The sequence below is a fragment of the Manacus candei genome, unplaced genomic scaffold (genome assembly GCF_025592945.1).
Source record: "Manacus candei isolate 608988 ecotype Guabito, Panama unplaced genomic scaffold, ASM2559294v1 h1tg000053l, whole genome shotgun sequence".
Lineage (NCBI taxonomy): Eukaryota > Metazoa > Chordata > Aves > Passeriformes > Pipridae > Manacus > Manacus candei.
In genome coordinates, this window is record NW_026138101.1 from 3,827,618 (window position 1) to 3,849,321 (window position 21,704).

At 58.8% G+C, this 21,704-nt stretch overlaps 3 protein-coding genes across 9 annotated transcripts; 1 reads left to right on the forward strand and 2 right to left on the reverse strand.

Moving 5' to 3' along the window:
• MMP15 (matrix metallopeptidase 15) lies at nucleotides 1-5,555 on the reverse strand. The gene is made up of 10 exons (XM_051801746.1): nucleotides 5,069-5,555; nucleotides 3,749-3,897; nucleotides 3,374-3,496; nucleotides 2,957-3,264; nucleotides 2,561-2,722; nucleotides 2,222-2,445; nucleotides 1,941-2,079; nucleotides 1,543-1,693; nucleotides 1,319-1,434; nucleotides 1-1,090 (listed from the first exon to the last, which is right to left on the reverse strand). Exons 1-10 carry the CDS (start codon nucleotides 5,174-5,176, stop codon nucleotides 645-647), a joined length of 1,926 nt encoding a protein of 641 aa, XP_051657706.1. The 5' UTR covers nucleotides 5,177-5,555; the 3' UTR covers nucleotides 1-644.
• A 708-nt stretch (nucleotides 5,556-6,263) lies between these two features.
• Nucleotides 6,264-10,950, reverse strand: USB1 (U6 snRNA biogenesis phosphodiesterase 1). Its single transcript, XM_051801810.1, has 7 exons — nucleotides 10,777-10,950; nucleotides 10,507-10,658; nucleotides 10,234-10,417; nucleotides 9,669-9,722; nucleotides 8,349-8,454; nucleotides 7,608-7,691; nucleotides 6,264-7,314 (listed from the first exon to the last, which is right to left on the reverse strand). The coding sequence occupies exons 1-7, from the start codon at nucleotides 10,872-10,874 to the stop codon at nucleotides 7,210-7,212; spliced, it is 783 nt and encodes a 260-aa protein (XP_051657770.1). The 5' UTR covers nucleotides 10,875-10,950; the 3' UTR covers nucleotides 6,264-7,209.
• A 366-nt stretch (nucleotides 10,951-11,316) lies between these two features.
• Nucleotides 11,317-17,305, forward strand: ZNF319 (zinc finger protein 319). 7 transcript variants are annotated; one of them, XM_051801754.1, is made up of 3 exons: nucleotides 11,317-11,607; nucleotides 12,418-12,628; nucleotides 13,058-17,305. In XM_051801754.1, the coding sequence occupies exon 3, from the start codon at nucleotides 13,425-13,427 to the stop codon at nucleotides 15,084-15,086; it is 1,662 nt and encodes a 553-aa protein (XP_051657714.1). In that variant the 5' UTR covers nucleotides 11,317-11,607; nucleotides 12,418-12,628; nucleotides 13,058-13,424; the 3' UTR covers nucleotides 15,087-17,305. The 7 variants fall into 7 exon arrangements, with proteins under 7 accessions (XP_051657714.1, XP_051657715.1, XP_051657712.1 ...); XM_051801755.1 differs by having other exon boundaries at nucleotides 11,317-11,597; XM_051801752.1 differs by lacking the exon at nucleotides 12,418-12,628.
• Nucleotides 17,306-21,704: the final 4,399 nt, after the last annotated feature.

The following is a 21,704-nucleotide window of genomic DNA, read 5'->3' on the forward strand; positions in this document are numbered from 1 at the left end:
TCTCCACACACCCGACCTGTTTAATAGACATACAAGGCGGCCGTGCCCACTGCCCTTTGCCCCAGGGCTTTGCCCCATGGCAGCAGCAGGGCCCGGGCTAAGCTGAGCCCCAGAGGGGTTGCAAAGGTAGTGTATCCCAGCTCACACTGTCTTTAGGCACCACATCCCTGTATCCCCGCAGTTCAACAGGAAACACAGCCATGAGCTCAGCCCCCCCCTTCCCCGCCACTGCAGGTGCCAGCGGCTGAGACCTGCCAGCTCGCAGCACTTGTGAGCAGCCCCAGCCCGCTCACCACCCCAGCCCCAGCGGGCTCACATGGAAGGAAGGGACCCTGCAGGGACCCCGAGGCAGAGGCAGGCACGTGATGGGTGGCAGCCTGAGGGTCACGGCTGGGGGGAGGTGCAGGCACTGGGGAGCAGGCAGGACCTGGATGCCCTCCAGCCCCCCCATGACTATCCCCGGTCCCAGCCCGGCTGCCCTGGAGGGGCTGGGGGGGGTTGGGCATCCCCCCTTTTCTGAGGCTGGAGCCATCAAGCAACAATGGGGTAGAGGAGCCGAGGCCGTGGTGGGGGACAAGGGGAGGGGGGTGTCAGGTCCATCTTAGCACCATGGTGGCAGGGGCGGTTTGGGGAGGGAGCCAGGGTCAGACCCACTCCTGCAAGGAGCGCTTGCAGTACAAGAGCATTCGGGGCGCGCCCTTCCTCTGCATCTGCACGATGACGTAGATGAGGCCGAGGATGCAGAGCAGCAGCACCAGCAGCACCAGCACCATGACCACGCTCATGGTGCGCGTGTACTCGTCGATCTGCACCACCACGTCCACATCCCTGCCTGGCTGGCCATCTTCCTCCTCGTAATCCTCATCTTCCTCCTCCTCGTCCTCCTCCTCCTCACCTTCAGTCCGCCCGTCCCCATCGGGGTTGAAGGGGGGTCGGTCCACATCGGGCCAGCGGGGATTGGGATCTGGGACCAGCTCCGTGTGACAGCCCATGAAGTCCCGTAGGATGGATTTGGGATAACCTGGCTCTGTCTTGAGCCGCTCATTGTCAAATTTCCAGTACTTTGTGCCTCTGTAGAAGTAGGTGGAGGCTGGGGGAGAGATAGAGTCAAGGGGTAAGTGGGCAGGCACAGGGCACCCCTGCAGATACCCAAGAGAGCAGGGTTTGCTCCGGGACAGGTGAAACCCTTCAGAAAGGGCTTCACCACTGACCCTCGGACACCCTCCCGAACTCCATCCCACATGGCCAGGCCATCAGAGGGGTGACCCCATACCCCAGTCCCCCCTGCCACCCACCCCTCTTCTCATCCTCTACTTACAGGCATCTGGGCTGAGGAAAGCCCCCTTGGGCGAGGGAGGGATCCCCACCCAGACAGAGATTGGCTTCGGGTACCCGGGGTCCACCGAGCGCGTGTCCTCGTTAAAGCGCCAGTATCTGGGGGAGGGAGGAGGGGAGCAGGTGAGGAGCAAGGGGGTCCCTGCTGCCCAGCATTCCCTCCCCTGCCAGGGACCAGGAGGGAGCAGGGCAGGGATCCACACTCACCTGTCCCCACGGAAGAAGAAGGTGTGTCCTGTGGGTTCCCACCAGACGGCCGTGTCGATGCTGTCGTAGGGGATGCCCTGCCCATAGGTGACCAGGGGCTGTGGGTACCCGGGCTCCAGGTTGGCTTCTCGGAAGATCCAGTAGCGGTCACCTGGAGGGGGAGGAGATGGAGAAGTGGGATGAGACAGTACTGCCCAGCAGCTGTGGCAGGTGCACACATGGACAGGGACAGGGGTAAACACCTGCAGCCACCCTGGACCCTTGGGATCAGACAGCAGCTCTGGCTGGGGAGGTGATCAGGATTGGGATGAAGTCAATCTGCACTCAGTAGCTTTGAGGGAGGAGGGCGCTGGGGCCTCCCCTCCACCTCAGCCCTCCCACCCAGCTTCCCTGCTCACCTTTAAAGAAGACGAATTTCCCGTCATGCCTCTCGTAGGCAGCATCGATGTCCCCAGGGAGGCCCCGCCAGAAGTGTCCGATGGGCATGGGGTAGTTGTCCAGCACCCGGTTGTGCCGGACCCTCCAGAACCACCGGCCCTGGTGAGAAACAGGGTGTTGGCAGAGGATGGGGAGGACACAGAGACATGGTCCCAATGCCAGGCTCTGTGCTGGGGGGTCCTCTCACTCTCAGACCAACCAATTCCCTAGGGCAAGGGCAGGAGGGGGTCCTGGCAGGCACCTTGAACACAAACATCTCCCCACGTAGCACCGCCACTGTGTCGAAGTCCCCGTCGCAAATGTCAGGGCCATACTGGTCAGGTCGGTCCGGGCTGCCAGGTTTGGGGGGTCGCTCTGGTTTCCCAGGAGGGGGAGGTTTAGGAGGTCTCTGGTCTGGCCTGCCAGGTCTCCGGGGTGTCACGGTGGGCAAAGGCTTGGTGGGCTGAGGGTGCCCATCCGCGGTACCTGGATCAGGCAGGCAAGAGAAAGGATGTGGTGATGCAGATCAGCATTACCTCAGTTTCCCCACACACATGCCCAGGATCCCACCTCTGGGCTGATCCCCCACCCATCTCCTCACCGTAGAGCTGCTGGATGCCCTTGAGGTCATCCTCGGGCAGCTGGAAGTTCTCTGTGTCCATCCACTGGTAGAAGGGGGCCATGATAGCGCTGGGGTTGCTGGAGTGCTCCAAACCCAACGAGTGCCCCAGCTCATGCACAGCCACCAGGAAAAGGTTGTTCCCTGCATGGAGAGGCACCATCAGCAGGAGGGAGTATGGGACATGATGCATGGGGTGAGTCCTTGGACCCAGCACCCTGCAACAAGGGTGCTCCGGAGGGAGCTGCCTGCATCACCCATGGTGGAGCCGCTCTCCCTGCCACTCCCGCCCACACCAGTGCAGCCCCCTTCCCTCAAGCCCAAGAGGCCACCAGTCTCCTCTGGTCACCCTCACCACCTCCTTGACCCTCAACTCACCAGACACATCCGCGTTCTCCAGCGTCCAAGGCTCATCCAAGTCGAAATGCGTGTCCCCCCCCATGCCAGGGCCGGGGAAATAGGCGTGAGCCAAAAATCCCCCGAGGCCATCAAAGGGGGAGCTGTCTCCATGGAAGCCAGAGGCAAAGAGCACCATGATGTCAGCCTCCTTCTTCCGCTTCTGCCGGATGTCCTCGTAGGCCACCTCCCGGAAAACCAGCGGCGTGGCTTGCTCCCACACCCGGAAAGCCCGTCGGACAGCCTCGTACGAGTTGTATCGACCCAGCTTCTCCGTGTAGTTTTGGATGCTGGGGATACAGAGCTCATTAGGGATGGCCCAGGGCAGCGCTCACTCCCCAGGGGGGTCCATGGCTCTCCACGGGCTGGGGAGTGGGAAGCCCTGGCAAGGTTGGGTACCTGAAGGTGAGGTGGCTCTGGCTCCAGCGCCGCCCCGTCAGCGCGTACCGCTTCCTCCGCATGTTGGACTTTGTCCGTGCCCCAAACTGGTCCGGGACCCCACAGCGGGGACGTTTCATCCACCTGCAGGGAGGACACCGAGCCAGGGCTCAGCCCATCGCAGACAAGGTCCCTGAGGGGTTACAGCAACCACAGACAGCGAGGAAGGTGTCCTGGCTGCAGGGGTGCAGCCCCCAACAGGAGAGATGCAGATCCCACAGGAGACAGCACCCACATTTCCAGGCGCAGGCAGAGCTCCAGGGCTGGCAAGAAAAGCCAAAGAGCCCGGGAGCAGAGCTGCTGTGTGCGAGAGCAAGAGGACATGGACAAACTCACGCTATGGTCTCCTCGTCCAGGACGCCGGTGACGGTAATGCCGTAAAACTTCTGCATCTCGGCGAGGGCCGAGGAGAAGGTCTGAGCCGAGCGCATGGTGGACATCCGCCGGCTGGGCTGCGGCAGGTACCCATAGAGCCGCAGCCATGCCTGTGCCGGGAGAGCCGAGCGTGAGCCCGTGGCATGGAACAGCCCCACGGGACACCTGGAGCTCCGCGAGGCCCCAGCGGGGAAGGATCCATCCCTCTGCCCGATTCCACCCCCTCCCCCTGCCCGATTCCACCCCAGCCCTGTGCCCCTTCACAGGGGTCTGTGCCAGCTGCAGGAGCAAATGCCAGCCCCGGGCAGGCAGCGGTGGGCAGCAGGGCATACAGCCCCTGCCCTGCCCTGCCCAGTGAGGGGAGCCGGTGCTCCCGGGGGGCTGCTGCCGGATGCCTTGACCCCAGGGAGAAAGCAGCTGGCAGGGAGCCAGTCGTCCTGCAGGCTGCTCGTCCCCCGTGTCCCCGGGGAGCTGCAGACGGATGTGAGGTCAGGGCTCTCCCCGCAGCCCGGGACCCCCACCCCAGCCTGCACCCACAAAGGGGCTTCTGTCCTGCGGGGCCGCAGCCCCTGGGCGGGGGGCAGGGGGGTGCAGGGGCTGGGGCGCGCCGGGGCTCTTCCTTCCTGCCCCAGCCTCCGCCTCCTCTTGTCTGCCCTAATTGCATTTTATTTTTATCTTTATTATTAGTCTTTTGTAACTTCTTTTTTTTCCTTTTCCCTTTTTTTATTTTCATTTTCTAAATTTCGGAGGGGGTTTCCTTTTAATTTTTGAAACTTTTTTTTTCTAAATTCCTTCCAATTCTTATTCCTTTTCCGAGCCTTTTTCTTTTTCCAAGCCTTTTTCCTTTTCCAAGTCTTTTTCCTTTTCCAAGCCTTCTTTTCCAGGTTCTCCAATCCTTCTCCTATTCCAATCCTTTTCCTAACACTCCCCCCCTGCTTTTTTTTTTTTTTTCTTTCCAAAACCGGTTTAACGCTTTAACTTTCAAAAAAAAAAAAAAAGACCAACACGTTCAATCCATTAATCCCTTTTACCCCCGCCACCCACCTTCCCCCGGACAGGGTGGCGGAGAGCAGAGACTTTATCAAAAGCACTCTCACACCCCCTCCCGCGCTGGGCACAAAGCGCTTCCTTCCCCCCCATCCAAGCCTTGCGCCCGCTGGGGCAACCCGGACCCGCGCCCTTCCCCGCCCCGCCTGCACCTGCGCCCGCCGGCGCTGCCCCACCCGCCGCAGGTGCAGGAGCGCCGGGCAGGGCCGGGGGTCCCCCCGAGCCCCCGCTCACCTCGGCGTTGATCTCCTCGCCCGCCGCCCCCACCAGCAGCACCAGCAGCACCACGAGCGGCGGGAGGCGCCCCCCCGCCCGCCAGGGGGCGCCGCCGCCTCCTGCCATTCCGCGCCGCCGCCGGTTCGCGGCTGCCCCCGGACGGGCCGGGCCGGGCCGGGCCGGGCCGGGCTGGGCCGCGCCGAGCGCGGCAGTGTCCGAGCTACGCCGCCCTCATGGCCCGCCGGGGCCGAGCCGCCGCGGGGGGCTGCGCGCGGTGCATGGGCGGCGCTGCCAGGCGCGGCCCGTCGCCTCCCGGCCCGCCTTTGTGCGTGAGGTCAGGACGGCGGCGCACGGCACATGGGCGGCCGGCGCGGCGCGGCGGGGCTCGGCTCAACCGGGCTCGGCTCAGCTCAGCTCGGTTCTCCTGCCCTGCCCTGGCCGCCGCCGGGAGCACCGGAGCGGGTGGCGAAAGGCGGGCGCGGCGGCAGCGGCGCGGGAGCGGGCGGGGCGGGGCCGCGCCGGGGGCGGGGCCTGGGCAGGGGACGGGGCCGCGGCGGGGGCGGGGCCACGGCGGCCTCACCCCCCCCTCCCGCGACCCCCGGTCCCGCGTGTGCGGGGGGAACCCCTTCCCGACCCCCCCAGCCCCACGGACGCTCCCACCCGGGTACGAGGCCCACGCAGGCGGCCAGCCCAGGCCCTGCCGCCCAGCCCCGCCCTTTCGGGCCCCACCGGCAGCCGCCCCATCCCCGGACTTTGCCCCCACTGCCCTTGTCCCCTGTCCCGAGGGTCCCTGACACCCACCGGTGTTACACAACTGGGTGCTGTGCCAGGCCGGGCCCTGCGGCAGGGGGGAGGGCGAGTTGAGCATTAACCCGGGAGAAACCGGTCATGCCAGAGCCGGTTTCACTGGAAGTCCCCAGGGGCTAAATTTATCTCTGTTTGTTTTTCCTTCCCCAAAAGAAAACTCGGGGTGTAATCACACGTCTTATCATGCAGATTCCCTATCCCGGAAACTAACTGGCTACAGACTTCACAGGTTTATGTTAAGGATTTTGAAAGGCAGCTCTCCCAGGGGCACTAATTGTGGCTGTGCTGAGATGCTCCCACAGACACAAAGCCAGGAGCTCACATGAGTCCAGGCATCGCCTCATGGGCAGCCTGCAGGAGGTGGGGATCTCTCGAAGGGAACGGCTGTAATACACCACAGACACAATTTTATGACACAAGGAGACAGATTTTTATTGCTCAGAAGTCCTGAACAGACACTGGATAAAAGATTCAGGGCAGCACATCAACATCCTGCTGTGAACACCTGAGGTTGCAGCCAAACCCCCCCGCAGGAACAAAAGCATTAAAAAGGAGTTTCTCTCAAGGAACAATGGCCAGCCTGCAAGTTCCCTGGGTCATCGTGGCACCCGGGGTGCTGATCCCATGGGAAAAAACGTGGAGCCTGAGCAGGAGCTGCCACCCCCTTGAGTCACCTGTGGGCATTGCCCTCCCAGCTCAGGCAAACCCTGACACTGCCCACTCTAGGGCTCACCCACACCTGGCTGCAAGCTCTTGTTGTCTGGCAAAAGGATCAGACAATGAAATGTCTCTACAGAGGCAGTAGCAGTGTGAGAGGGACACAACATGACTCAGGAGCTTGTCCAAGCTGGCTTTCAGTAGGGAGATGCTCTGGTGAGGGAATCCAGCTCCGTGTCCTTGCCTCTTGTTACTAAAAGCTTGCTCAGAGCGTCCTGACAATCTGGTAGTGCTACTTCCCACCGTGTGAGACACTCTCCCTTTAGCAACAGCTTCCCACGCTACCTTCTTCCTCTTTCCCATAAGGCATCTATGGCTGTTACAGAGATTTTTTTTCTTTAAAAAAAAAAAAATCAGCAAAATTAGCGACCGTGGGATGTCTGGAACCACCAGTGCTGACTGCAGCACATACAGCAGCGAGAATGAAATCTGCTACAGACACACATCTCTTCAGCCAGCAACTCGAACTTGCAAGTAGCCTGACTTGAGGCCACAAGCAACCCAGAGACGCTGAGCAGGCAAGAAGAGCATGGGAGGTGCGTGACAGCCCGTGCTACTCAGGGCTGTGTTGGAGAACAGTCCTTAGCTGAGCATCAGGCTCTTCGAGGCTCTGAAATGCACAGCCCCACCAGACCCTACCTCAAGGGGAAGGAGAAGTACTTGTTCCCCGATTTGCAGCGGATTTGCTCCCATTGGACACGCAGCAGGAGCGCTGAGTCCTCAAACTCGTCCACAATGTCCTGGAAAACAGATGCAGGAGTCAGTACCAGGACAGATCTGTCAGAGGATGGAGATAGCAGCTCCCTCTCTAAACCAAATCAGAGACGAGTCCATTTGCAGCTGGAAGCCTCTGACTTCCCTCTGAACAGTGATTTAACTCATGCTCCCCCCAAAAGCTTTTCTTCTTTCAACCCCCTGAAGTTTGTCTTGCCCGGTGAAGAGAATTTCCCACTTCCACCCTCAGCAGGGAGACGTGGCTGGACTCCAGTTCTGCCCTCCCCCTGCTCTCCACACCTGGGGTTTGGGGACACACCTGGAGCTCCCGCAGACACTGCCCCTCCAGCTTGCCAGACAGGTCTCCGACACACCAGGCCAAGCTGATGTGGAATGATGGATCCTGAAGATAAAACAAGGATCAGAATGTGAGGGATAAAGGAGGTTTTGACGTATGGAGCCACAGTGGGAGATCTGGTGTGGTGCTGCCCAGTCTGGGATCGCAGAGGTTGGAGGATCCCAAAGCTGGGAGTCCTCTCTGACAACTCAACAGCTGCAGAGCTGATATGGACAGTGCTGGAGACAGGATGAGTCCTGGGCTCCCCACTCCAGCCTTTTTGGACAGCAGTGGGCAAGGCTGCCTGGTTCTCAGCCTCCCTGTGCTCAACTTTGCAGCAGCTTTTCCAGCTGCACAGAGAACCTCTCAGGCTTGTCCCAGGGCAGGCACGTGGATCACTTCTACATAACCCACACGAGCTCCCTGCTCAGGTCTGGAGACAGATAAATCATGGTTTGGTCCTTCAAAATCCCAAACCTGTCCCCAAAGCTAGCACCAAACAAAAAGCCTGGACTGACACCCAAGAAAGCTGCCCAAGGCAAAGGCACAAACACCATCCTCAGTCCCCCAGTGCCATTTCTATCCTAGGACAACCCTGCTTCCAAGCACAGCGGGGCAGCTACTGTGACTTACGCTCCGGCTCCTGTTTATTTGAGTGAACATCTTGCAGGGAAACAGTTGGCATGTCCAGACTGGTAGGGAGGTAAGAAGGAAATGCCTTACCTTGTAGAATGTGGGAAGGTCAAATTCCTCTAAAACTCTGTCCACCTCTGAGACCAGCTCCAGCAGCTGGAAATGCCCAGCAGAGACCTCCAAGCCAATAAAGGTCCTAGAGAAAGACAAGGAAAGACAGCAAACACCTTTTCATACTGCAGAAAGCACAGCCATAAGCGTGCTTAGCCCCGCATTCCTACCAGGCAAATTCCCTACTCCCGAGAAGAAAATTTGAGGAATGCCAGGTTTAAGCATCCAGGGATGCTGACTGCATTTTGTAGAGAAACAGAAATAAAGTTGTGGTAGCAAGGAAAAGCAGGACTGGATGATAAACCATGTAGATTTACGAGATTAACCCAGCACCTTTTGGGACAAGAACACTCATTTTCCAGGCAAAGGATGCACTGGATGGGAATTTCGGCAGAGTGCCGTGCCCATGCAGGAGCTGCATTCAAAAAGTGGAAGTTGCTGAAGAGGTTTTACAGTGGAAGAGGAAGCAGGGAATGGGAAGTACCAAGCTGGAGAGATGTGACAAAGAGGCACTTCCTCAAGGACTGTTGAGATGACACTTTCTAGAGTCATCTAGAGTCATCATTTCTTCCCCTCCAGGAGGGAATTGGAAAATTCAAGTTTCACTCAGGTTCTATATCCACTTTGTCCCACCCACAACTATCTTGGACTGCACTTCCCACTATATTCAGCAATATTTCATGATTTTAATCACCTTTGCTTTGGCATTTAAACTACTTAATTGCATTCGACTGGAATCAGGCTTCTGAGCTGACGCCCAGGAGAATTAGCACCATCTCAGCTATTTCTCTCCAGCTCTTGCAAGACCTGCACTACAATTTCAAGACTGGCACTGCTGCCAAAAGAGGTGGTCCCAGCCCCGCTCGCCCCAGGCTGCGCACGCCGGCACAAGGGCTGGCAAAGCTGCCGAACAAACCAGCTGGGAGATGGCAGCGAATGCAGCTGCCTCCCTCAGCTGCTGGGAAACCATGGCACGAGGCTAACCACAGCAGAATGGGCTGCCTCAGGTCACGGTGTGATCAACTGCTCCCTTCAGAAGGCTGAAATCCTGCAGCCTGAGGTTCACCCACCGCTAATGAGACCAGAAGCTTGCAGGGAGTCAGCACCAGAGCCAGAAATTTGTGCGTGTGGCTGGGGAAAGGTGTGAAACCTCTGGAGATGAGGTGAGCACACCCTGCACTGTCACATGGCTCAGCCTGGTCACCGTGGGACTGGCAGGGTGACACTTCCCATCCACCCAGCACCTTGCCCAGCCTCCTCCTGGGGAAGGCAAGGCAGGCTGCCCCGCCGTGCCCTCACCTGGTTTTGTTCTGGTTGGTGTAAACCTTCACTTGGTCAGCCACGCAGAAGAACCTGAAATAAGAAAGACCCTAGCTCAGCTGGTGGGGGTTTAAAAAAAAAAAAAAGAAAAGAAAAAAGCAGAAGATGAGGAGGCGGGAGGATTTCTAGTGAGCTGTGGAAACATACAGGGAAATGTACGCTGCAGTTGGCCTGAATCGGTGCAACCAGAACCTTTCTGGGCTCAAATTAATTCATTTCCCTCCTGTTTCCAGCCTTCAGAAGCCTGCTTCCAGCTACAGAAGCCCTGAAGCAGCTGATGCTCAGCAGGCACCTAAGCCACATGTAAGCAACAAAACCATCCATGATTTAGGGGATGGCACAGCTCTGGCCTAATCCTTGAGAGCCAAAATCTGACTTGTCTGGTGCCAGATCCCGAGGCAGGGAGGAAAATTCCCCAGGGCTCTACTGGTATGCCAGCAGCAGCTAAAAGGAACGCCTGAGGGTGTGGATGCTGGCGGAACGCGGAGCCCGAGGGCAGGGGAGGGGTGTGAGGAGCGCTCTCCCGGGGCTCAGCCAAACCCACCTGTGGAAGGCGGCCAGGCGCTCCCTGAGGGAGCGGACGAAGGGGTCTATCCAGTGGTAGCGCAGCACCACGCACTGCGAGAGGCTGAGGTGGAACTCCTCCATGGCAGCCACCGAGGGCACGTAGGTGCGGGCGCGGGACACCAGGAGCTCCAGCAGCTCCAGGAATTCCTCCTGGGCGACGTCTGCGGGGCAGCGCCGTCAGAGGATCCCCCGGGGGGCTCCATCCCGCCATCCCCTCCGGTCCCGCTCCCGTCCCGGTCCCGGTACCTACACGGCAGGTACACGTGCGTGGCCCAGTTGCCCCGCTCGTGGGGGAACCCGCGGACGCGGCCGCCGTGCCGGGCGCTGTCGTCAATCACGGCCTCCTCCGGGTCCGGGTCTCCGGGCAGGCCGGCGGGAACAGGCAGGCGGGGTCGGCCAGAGCTGTGGGATCGGAGCGGGACGGTGAGAACGAGGAGGAGGAGGAGGAAGAAAAAGAGCAGGCAGGCCGCGCGCTCCCGCCGCCCCCGCGCGCTCCCGCCGTCTTCCCCCCCGCACCCACCTGGCCGCGGGGTACCCCTGCGCGCCGCCGCCCCGGCTTCCCCCTTGGTCCTCCTCGTCCTCCTCGGAGCTGCTGTACCCCACCAGCCCCCCGCTCATGGCCGCCGGGACCCGCCGGACCCCCCCGCTCCCGGTGGGGCGGGGGCGCAGTTGCCGGCGCGGCCCGGCAGGGGGCAGCACCAGCTGCCGCCGCCCCGCCTCCTCCGCCGCCGCCGCGGCCGCCCCGGCCCGGCCCGCTCCGCTCCCGCCCGCCGCTCCCTTCCCTCCCTCCCTCCCTCCCGGCTCCCGCCCCCACGCCAGCGCGGGGCTCAGGGCGCAGCGCGCAGGCCGCGGCCCCGCCGCCGGCGAGGCCTCCCTCCCGCCGCAGGTGAGCGGCCCGGCCGCCGCCGCCCTTTGTGTGCGCGCCTCGCCCGGGCGGGGGGGCGGCCCCGGGCGGGCAGGGACCCCCCCCGTACCCCGGACCCGACCGCGGGGCCTCCCGGCGCGGCGGCGGCGAAGGCCTCGGGGCGCTGTCCCCGCGCTGCCGGCGGGGACGCCCGATGGGGAGCGGCGGGCGGCGGGCCGGGCCTGGCCGCGGGCTGCGGCGGCGGCGGTGGCTGGTGGCCTGCGAGCTCCTCGGCCGCCCCCGCGCCCCGCGGCCCTGAGGCGGCCCGGGCCCGGCGGGAGCGGGCCGGGCCATGCCGAGCAAGGCCGCCTCGCCAGTTTGAAAGTACCTCTGCGCTCCCGACCGCGCTCCCTAAATGGTTGTCGCTTCCCACCTCCCACGGAGGGATGAGTTAGGCTGGAGCTGGCGCCGACGCGGGTCCCCGCGCAGAGCCCTCGGTAAGCCAAGGTTGGTATCGCTCTGCCCCGCGGGGAGAACGCGCTTCCCCCCCGGCGGGCCGGGATGCGGCGCCGGTGGGTTCCTCCTGCCGCGGTTCGCGGTGCCGGGGGAAGGTGGGGCCCGGGCTGTGCTGAAGTTTGGTGCCCCGCCGAGCTCGGGACCCTGCGAGCCTCCCTTCGTGCCGGCGGTCAAGGTGAGCTCTCTAGGAGAAGGAGGGGGTCCTGCGCGCCAGCAGGGCTGCGATGGGGCCTTTGAGCATTTTACTGGCGTAACTGTGCTGGAGGACAAAGTAGCGCAGTGTCCCCTTAGGCAGAGGCGGGTCCAGCACTGCCCAAGCTGTGGGGCACGATCCAGCCTCAGCTGAGCGCCGGAGGAGGTGGGGATGCTGGGAATTGAGGTTCTCTGGTGCTCTTTATTGCTTAGTTTTAAACATAAACTGGAAGACCAAGGATTTCCTTGCCCTGAGGGCACGTGGTTTGACACACACCTGGGTGTGCTCCTGTGGGGTTGGGGGCTCGAGGCCCAGGCGTGTTACCTGCTTGCCAGGGCCTGCACCTTCCTTCTCTCTTGAGCTGTGTTGACACTGCTGCTGTCTGCTGCTCGCTGGTGGGTTTTACTCTTCTCTAAGTTGATGCCAAGTTTTACTGGACATCTCTAGAAAGACTGGAACTTTTTAGTGTGCACAGTCCTGGTGATGCTGTGTAGCAAGGCCAGGCAGCAGCTCTGGCGTAGGTTGTTTGGCTTTAGGGTACTTTTATTCCGTGGTTTGGTAGGAGGTTCAGCCGAGCCATTGTTTTAACTCTTCTTTTATCTTCACAGAGTGATCCCTGTGGGTTCTGTGTTCTGTCTGTGGCTAAGATAACATTGAGGGCAAACCGTCTCTTGAGCTCTCTGGCTCTTCCCAGTCTACAAGCGCTGCCCAGAGAGGGGGAAATGTCTTGCATAGGTCCCTTGGGTGATGAGCCTGATATCCAAGCTGCGGGAGGAGCAGAACTGCTTCACAAGGCAGTTTCAGCTGGGGTGGGATCAGGTTGGGATTTGCCTTGACACCTGTAAAATCTAACTCAGTAGCTTCTTAATTGCACGGCATTTGGTGCACAGCCTGTGCAGAGAGTTCTCAGGCAGTGCCCCAGCAGCACTGGGAGATCCAGTGACCCACAGCCTACGGGGTAAGGCTGAGCTGACCAGGCCCTGGGCAGTTTTGCTGCCTCTCCTGAGGGCACAATACCCTGGCTGCAGCCAAGCAGAGCCCAGCCCTTTCCAGGCTGAGCACACCTTGTACCAGGCCCTTCGCAGAGCAGCGAAGGGGACTCTGGTTCTGGTTAGCTCCCTCACACTGCCTTCCTGGTAACTTTGCAGGGACACAGGAGAGTTTTCAAAGAGAGCCGTGGGGAGAGGTTGATAGAGAATTACCCCTCTTTCCTCCAAGACCTGACATGAGCTGTCTTCTTTCTTGCAGAGAGAGCTGCTCCCTGGGCTGCTTCCTGTGCCCTTCCCAAATGTGAGCACATCGCAGCCAGCACGGAGAAGGGCCTTCTCTTGTTTTCAAGGCACTTACCTCTGCCTCCCGTTCTTTTGTCCAAAAAAAGAAAAAGCCAAACCAAATCAGTCCACAAAGAACTTGTGCTGATCTAAGGAGGAGGCTCTGGAGTCACTTCTTTTCTTCCCAAGATCCTTGCTGTGTGCTGGAGTTTCTGCCCTCAACTTCAGGGGATCAGCTACGGGGAATCAGGATCTTGGAATCTTTTGATTTTGGTTTTACTTGAACCCTTTCAACCGGGAAGCTGAAGCTATCACTGCTAAAATCCCGTTTTTTTTTCCCAAGCATGTCAGAAAGCTGGCAGCAGCAGCAGCAGCAACCACAGCAGCCGCCGCCACCGCAGCAGCACCACGCTGGGGCAGCCGCCCTCCCAGAGCACTCCATCCCACCCAGCACTGCTGACAACCCCTTGGGCTGCGCCGTCTACGGCATCCTGCTCCAGCCAGACCCCGGACTGCAGCACCACCAGCACGCCCCCATCCAGGCTGGAGACCCCTCCCACAAATGTGGTGTGTGTGGCCATGACCTCACTCACCTCTCCAACCCCCATGAGCACCAGTGCTTGCCAGGCCATGACCGCTCTTTCCAGTGTACCCAGTGCCTGAAGATCTTCCACCAGGCCACCGACCTCCTCGAACATCAGTGCATCCAGGTGGAGCAGAAGCCTTTTGTGTGCGGCGTCTGCAAGATGGGCTTCTCCCTCCTCACCTCGCTGGCGCAGCACCACAACGTCCACAACGGCAACGCCATGAAGTGCTCTATCTGTGAGAAGACCTACAAGCCTCCTGAGGTAGAGCATTCACAGCCTCTCGACCCCTCGGAGAAGCCCTACAGCTGCTCCATCTGCCAGAAAACCTTCAAGCACCTCTCGGAGCTGTCCCGGCACGAGCGCATCCACACGGGCGAGAAGCCGTACAAGTGCACGCTGTGCGACAAGAGCTTCAGCCAGTCGTCCCACCTGGTGCACCACAAACGGACGCACAGCTCGGAGCGGCCCTACAAGTGCACGGTGTGCGAGAAGAGCTTCAAGCACCGCTCCCACCTGGTGCGCCACATGTACGCTCACTCGGGGGAGCACCTCTTCAAGTGCAACGTCTGCGAGCTGCACTTCAAGGAGTCCTCGGAGCTGCTGCAGCACCCCTGCACGCCCAGCGGCGAGCGGCCCTTCCGCTGCGGGGAGTGCCAGAAGGCCTTCAAGCGCCCCTCGGACCTGCGGCAGCACGAGCGCACGCACAGCGAGGAGAGGCCCTTCAAGTGCGACCTCTGCCAGATGAGCTTCAAGCAGCAGTACGCGCTCATGCGCCACCGCCGCACGCACAAGGCCGAGGAGCCCTTCAAGTGCAACCTGTGCGAGAAGGGCTTCGTGCAGCCCTCGCACTTAGTGTACCACCAGCACGTGCACGGCATAGAAAACCTCTTCAAGTGCAACGTGTGCCAGAAGGGCTTCAACCAGTCCTCGGAACTGCTGCGGCACAAGTGCGTGCAGAACGCGGAGCGGCCCTTCAAGTGCGCGGTGTGCAACAAGTCCTACAAGCGGGCCTCGGCTCTGCAGAAGCACCAGCTGGCCCACTGCGCCGAGAAGCCCCTCAAGTGCACGCTCTGCGAGAGACGTTTCTTCTCCTCCTCGGAGTTCGTGCAGCACCGCTGCGACCCAGCCCGCGAGAAGCCCCTCAAGTGCCCCGACTGTGAAAAGCGGTTCAAGTACGCCTCGGACCTGCAGCGCCACCGGCGCGTGCACACGGGCGAGAAGCCCTACAAGTGCTCCTCCTGCGAGAAGGCCTTCAAGCAGCGCGAGCACCTCAACAAGCACCACAGCGTGCACGCCCGGGAGCAGCAGTACAAGTGCATGTGGTGCGGGGAACGGTTCCTGGACTTGGGCCTGCTGCAGGAGCACAGCGTGCAGCACACGGCCGAGGGCGCCTACCAGGTGGCTGCTTGCTTGCCATGAGCCTCCCGCCCCACAGCAGCTTTCAGCTTGCATGGGACGCTCCCGGGCCTCGGCCTCCCCTTCCCTCTCCTCGGTTGTGGACAACCTCCAGGGAGTGTGGGGGAAAGGGGAGGTACGGGGTGTGGGCAGGTAAACTTTCCTCTGTGGTTGATATGCCACCTGTATTGAATTGGCAACAGACGACGTGAACATCGTGAAGGGGTGGAAAGGAAAGGAGGGAGGTGGAGAGAGGAAACTGCCTGTAGGTGCCTGGTATTCCCTGGACTGTAGTTCACGCTGTACCTGCAGTTCCAATGCTGGGAGCTCAGATGCCTGCTACAGGCACCAGCCCCTTGTGTGCAGCCTTTTTCCCCTGCCCTGCCTGGTGGGGTTGGTGGGGAGGGCTGGGTGACTCTCCTCCTGGAGAGGGCTTAGGAGCAAGGCAGAGTCAGCCCTCCCTTCTCCTGAGGTGTGCTGCTGGGCATGGAAGTAGCAGGTTTCAGCTGCTGGGATCTCCCACCTTCCTTGGTCCAAGCTCAGCTGAGGGCACCATTTCAGAGCGTTAGTGTTGATTGACTGCCCCAACCTCCCCTGCTCTCCCTCCTTCTAGAGTGTTGAAAGGGAAAAGCCATGGGGCTGCACAGCTCCAAAAAGCACTTTGGCATTGCTGCTTTTGCAGTCGCTGGCTGTCACACTCTGCAAGGGTTCTGAGGGAGCCTGTGGGTCCCCCCAGTCCCTGTCAGCTGCATGGGAAACTGTAGCAAGTGCTGCACTGCTACCAGAGAGCATGGCAAGGAGCACCGGAACAGGCTGCCCAGGGAGGTCATGGATTCTCCCTCTCTGGAGGCATCCCTGTGTAATCTGGTTTAGGCGACCCTACCTTGGCAGGTGGGTTGGACTAGATGATCTCCAGAGGTCCCTTCCAACCCTAAAAATTCTATAATTCTGTGAGCGCATCCATGCCCTGCTCCTAACCAAGAGCCTGGCATTTAAGAGCTGCTTCCTGAGGGATCTAGCTCTCCTGCCCAGACTTGCCCCCAGGGCCCCTGAGCACCCCTTGGGCTGTTAGTGGTACCTCCAGGGGGGTCAGGCAAAGGGCTATCCCAGCAGCTCCAACACTAATGGGTGAGATGAACACTACTAATAACCTACAGCTGCAGAGGTGTTGCCATCACCAACAATAACCCACGGCGTGTGCTGGGGCCTTGGTGTCCGATTTGCTGGGGGAACCAGAGCAAGGCAGGAGAATCCTTCCTGGCCTGCAGGCCTGGCTCCACAGGGAGGGCAAGGTTACCAGTGGGTAAAAGAGGAGTGTATTTTTTCCCATCTCCCAGGAGTCCTGTTTTACCCCTTTACTCTTTCTTTACCTCTTCTGTATTTTCCAGGTTTTGCACACTTCTTGTAAACATCACTTAAAAATAAATCTCCCCTAGCAAGGTTGATGCAGCCTCAGGTGTTTTCCTCTGCAGGAATTTTCTGGCTTCTCGTGACTGAGAGATCCATTACATGCCAGTTAGATGCCTTGAAGGCTGAAGATGTGCTTACTAAGTTGCCCACCAGCCTTCCCCTCTCCATCTTTGGAGATACTAAGATGTTAAGTATCCATCTGTGGAGATACTCAAGCCCTGACTGGATGTGGTCCTGAACAACCTGCTGTAGCTGACCCTGTGCAAGCAGGGAGTTGGACCTGATGATCTTCAGAAGTCCCAGCCAGCCTCAGCTCTTCTGTGATCTTGGCTGGTGCTTGTGTGAGGTTGTGATGAGCTGCAAGTGAACAGCAGCCAGTAAGTTGCCCATGTGCTGCACGAGTGAGTAGGATGAGTTTAATAAATGTCCATGGCAAGTGTGGACAGGTTAACCTTGCAGAGGGTTGGACTGGACCTGCATCAGTGTTGGGGACACTCATATGAAAGGTGGAGAAAGGTTTTAGTTTCCATTTCCAGCATGGTGAGGGGGAAGGGGGTGCGTTTTCAGGGACTGGGACAGTGCAGTGACAGGTCAGACCCTGGGGCTGAGTCTTCTTCGTGTGCAGCTTTAAGGAGGTTAAAGCAGACTTTGCTCTCTGCTGCCCAAGGAAGAAAGACTGATGGTGGTTATTTTACTTCATGCTGCCTCAAAGATGTAGAACTTCTACCAAGTTTTCCATCTGTGTTTCTTTTTCCTCTTTTTTTTTTGTTTTGCCTTTTTTTTTAAAAGCAGTTTGTTAAAATTCATTAAAAATACTGTGTAGTTTAACTTGACATCATACTGGATCTTTTTTTTTAAAAAAAAGATGTGATAACTTGGATTTCTGAAGAGCTCTTTGGTTCTAGGTAGCTGTTTTTTGCTGTTTAATATGTAGTAAGTTCAGTGTATGCTTTACTGTAGGAGTAAAAGGAAGTCCAAACCAAGGAAGGCTAATCCTGTCTTTGCAGAAGGGTTTGGTGGTCAGGGAGGTTGTGAGTGTGGGACCAGATGGGGAGTGTGGCACCCACCTGAACCTGCTTCTTGGACAGAGGAGGATGGTGGTGGGCCCCAGACGCAGCTCCACACCATGTGCTGGCCACAGAGCTGTCAGATCCTGTCCCCTTGGTATCAGCTGGGCTTAGGGACTGTTGGGGAGTGTTTCCCTTTGTAGTGAGCAACTGGGAAAGCCCTGGATGTCCCAGTGAGGAGCTCTGGCTCTGCTTAGGACATGGCAACAGCCAAGCAGTGTCCTGGCCAGAGAGACTGATTAGGACTGTGTGCCTAGGGCCCTGTGCCTCAGAAAAAGGGGATGCTGTGGAGAGCTTGGCAGAGAGGAGCCCGGGTCCAGGTCTTCAGCCAGTACCTGTGAGTAGGTGCCTCCCGGTTCAAAAACATCTTAGTGCAGCATTAGAACATCATTATTAGGTCTGGCTGTGAGCCCATGGTGACTCAGTCTCTCTATCCTGTTTGCTGCCCTACAACAACCCAAATCCAGTAGAAGCCCATGGAGGCTTCAGCTGCCAGACCTTAGTGCTGGGGGCTGGAGGATCTCTGTGGAGCAGGCGGCTGAGCGGCCAACCAGGAGCACTCGGGTGTATTTTTATAGGAGCATTTTCTAGTTGGAAGCAGCAGTGTTGTGTACAGGTGGGCTGGGGGAGCAGGTTGATCTCCGTTGCTGTGCCTTTAGGTCATATTTTGTACCATGAGGCGAGAGGTGATGGAAGTAGCAGGAGGCACATGAGTGTCAGGAGCACAGTGCTTTGTGGGGAGGCAGGGGCTGGCCCGGGAGCCGATGTCCCTGGGGCATTACACTGCAAAGGGCTCTCTGCTAACTGCTGGTGTTTCCCTTTCAAACCAAAGAGCAGTTGTGGCCAGAGCCTCTCGGGAGTAAAACATGTTTCTACTCTGTGCCTGTGCTGCACTTCCTTTCTGACATTTATTTCAGGAGACTTTCAGGTTTCTTCGTGCTGCCTCCGCTTGGCCTCTCACATCCCTCACACCCAGGAGGGCTGCTGTGCTGGAGCTGATGTTGCATCAGCCCTGTGGCAAGTGCTCGTGCTTGGCTTCCAGACCTGGTTGCCAGACCCCCTGAGGATGCTCTGTAGGGCTGGACAGTGGGTGGTCCCTCCCGAAGGGTGGTTCTCCTAGTAGGCAGCCTGAGCATAGGGTGCTGCTGAGGAGGCAGCAGGGAGGGTTAGGCTGGGCAGAGGTGATGTGGATGTTGTCCAGGACATAAATCCTTCTCTCTAGGGCTGCTGGCTTCCTGAGTCCAAGAAGAAGGTAGTCTGTGACCTGGGCTTTTTTTCTGATCTTCACTTCCCCTTATCCTACCTACAGTCTTTAGCCGTGTCTCAGCCCCATCTGCTCCACATCTATTTTGCTTATACTTTTAAAAGACCTTCTCAGCTCCTTTTCCCTTTGTTCAGTTCTTTAATTATAAACAGTGTTTTGTTTTTCATCCCTTTTTACATTTTGCTTGTGAAGTCTCTTCCTTCATTCCCACCCCCCCCTCAGCCCCAAATTCCTCTCTAAGGCTGAGGCTGGATCCAGGTGATACCAAACCACTGATGGTGAGGTCAGGTGTTTGGGACCTGAATCTTGATGGAATCCAGTGGGTGCCTCTGGTCCTCCTCCACACGAGGTCATCCATCTGGCTGGGCATGGGCAGTGCCTGTGGCCTGGCAGTTTGGCTCAGCTGGATCTTGTCCATGGTACAGCTGGCTCTGGTGAGCAAGTCTAAGCCAGGACCAGGAGCCAGAACAGAGCTGTAGGAAATGGGCACTGGGGGTGAGAGCAGCCATTTCCCTGGTGGGTCCCTTTGCCAGCTCTTCAAGGCTGGTGATTCAGTCAGTGAAGGACTGTCAGACGTTCCAGGGCAGAAGTCATGGCAGTAGGGTGGGCTTGGACTCCTCAGTTAGTTCCCCTGGGAGTGCCTGTGGAGCATCTGTGTGCATCAAGCAGGTGGCTGAGCTGAGTTCACTGTGGCATGGACACCCCTGGGACCATGGGTATGCCCAGGTGGCCCTGCCAGTGCTCCAGCAAGCAGACACCATCCCTGTGATCTGGATGGGGAGATGTGCACACTGTGGTCTTGGGGCCCACCTGCTGGAGTGGGGGACGAAGGGGAAGGTGTCCTCTGACAGAGTTTTGGGACCATCTCTGGGTGCTCAAGCCAGCCCTTGCAGGGGGGAGAGCAGGGTGGAGAGCACTTTCTACACTTCCCTTGGGTATTTGCCATTAAGTCCAGGCTGCAGCTGAAGCCTGGCTATTAATAACAGGCAAAACCCCTTGTTATTCTTCAGTCTGACTCTCTGTTGGGTGGTGAGTTCACCTGCGGGGAGGTTCCTGCACACACAGGTGAGATGCCAAGATGCAATAAGGGCAGGCCAAGGTTTGGGGCTGGCAGCTCCCCCCGGGCCAGGAGAGCTTCTCCCCAGCTGCCAGGCCTCCTCCACTGCCCTGCTGCTTTCTGGACGTGAAGATGCTGCTCTCACAGCATGCCTGGGATGCTCAGTGAGGAGAGCAGGACCACAGGTGGGAGCTGGACCGCGGGCTTGTCTGTGAATGCCTCCGAGCCGTGGATCTGAGGGACGTCATGGCCAGTGAGGTTCTCAGGCTCCTCCTAATCTTCACTCATGACTCCAGCAGAGTTCCCGGGGCTGTGGGAAGTTGCAGCCAAGGTTGATGAGGTTTGTGTGGCTTGCAGTGCCTTTAACACTGCTCCCCGTGTGTTTCTAAGATGATACTCCATGTATGTGTGTGTATATATATTGTATTAACACATCCCGCTCTTCTGTGTGAGTGTCAAATGGTTTTGCTTTACTAATAAATTTATAGTTATTTATACCTTCCTGTGGGTGTGTAAGATTTCTGGAGTGGAGGCCATGTGCCAAGTACCACCTCCCCGTCTGTCTTTGTGCTCTCTCCGGCTCTGCTTGATTTTTTTTTTTTCTTTTTTCACATTTTCTCTCTTTTCCCTGAACTTTTTTGAGGGAGAAGTGACGGTTCATCTTCCTGGTAACCAAAAGTCAAGATGCAGGATATGGGTAGGCTCCCAGGCAAGCAGAGTTGCCCCTTGATAGAGGTGGAGTGCTCCCTCCCCAGGGTAAAACTCCTCCCTGGGAGCCTCTGGACAGAAGCAGGAGTCTCGGTCTGCCAGAGAGAAGCAACTGTTCAAGAGGCAGAAGCTGATGCCTCTTGTGCTCTGAGCACCCCAGCCCCACACACAACTGTTTGAGCTTTCCCAGAGGTTTGTTTTGCACCCCCAATCCTGTGATAGCAAGAGAAGAATCTGCTACCTGCAGACAACATAACTTGCTCCATCCCGCACCCAGGCCAGGTGAGATGTATGAGATGTGTCTCCGAGTCACTGAAAAAATGCTTCTATGCCACAGTTTCCTTGACTGTGAATCAAAGCTGCAGAAGTGCTGGGGCCAGGCAGGATGGGTACTTGTTGCCCACCAGGCTGGAGACACCCATGGAGCCAGGGAAGGAGGAATTTGGTCAAGGGGCTCCAGCACTGCTCCAGGCAGCTCTACCCAAAGACAGGAGCTGGGGCTGGATGTGAGCAGAGAAGCCTTGCTGGTACCTGCCTTCCAGGGTGTGACTGAGATTAGGGGCAGTGGGAAAGGCTGGCAGTTGAGCAGGACTGGAGGTAAACGGATCAAGCAGCAATTGGCAGGCTCAGCAAGGGGAGGCTTAGCTCAACTCAGCACAGATTTGCTGCCTCCTGCCTTGGATCCTCTGGGGCTGGGGCAGAGCTGTGGGTGGAGCACCCTCAGCACATCACCCTCATCACACCACCTTGTGTCACCCCGCGGGGTTTCAGCAGCTCCACTGCTGCTCTTCTGCACGTTCCTGCACCCCCCTGTGCCTGGGCGAGACGACTCCCTGCCCTGCAGCACTGCCGGTGAGTGCCTGGGATAGCTTTGGTGGCTCCAGGGATTTTGAGGATGCTCAAACCTGCTTCGTTTGGGGGTTTTCTCTGCATTATCCTGCACCAAAACCAGGCTGGCTGCTGGGAGCCGGGGCGCTCGGGACAGCTGGGTGCCTGTAATCCCATTTGCAGGCAGCGCAGGGCTAATCCCCGCAGAGCCCTGAGCGGATTGAGGCGGGTTTGGGGGGGTCAGTGGCGAGCTGAGGTGGCCAAGGGAGCCCACGCATCCCGGGGTGGCTTCCCAGGGAGGTGGTGGC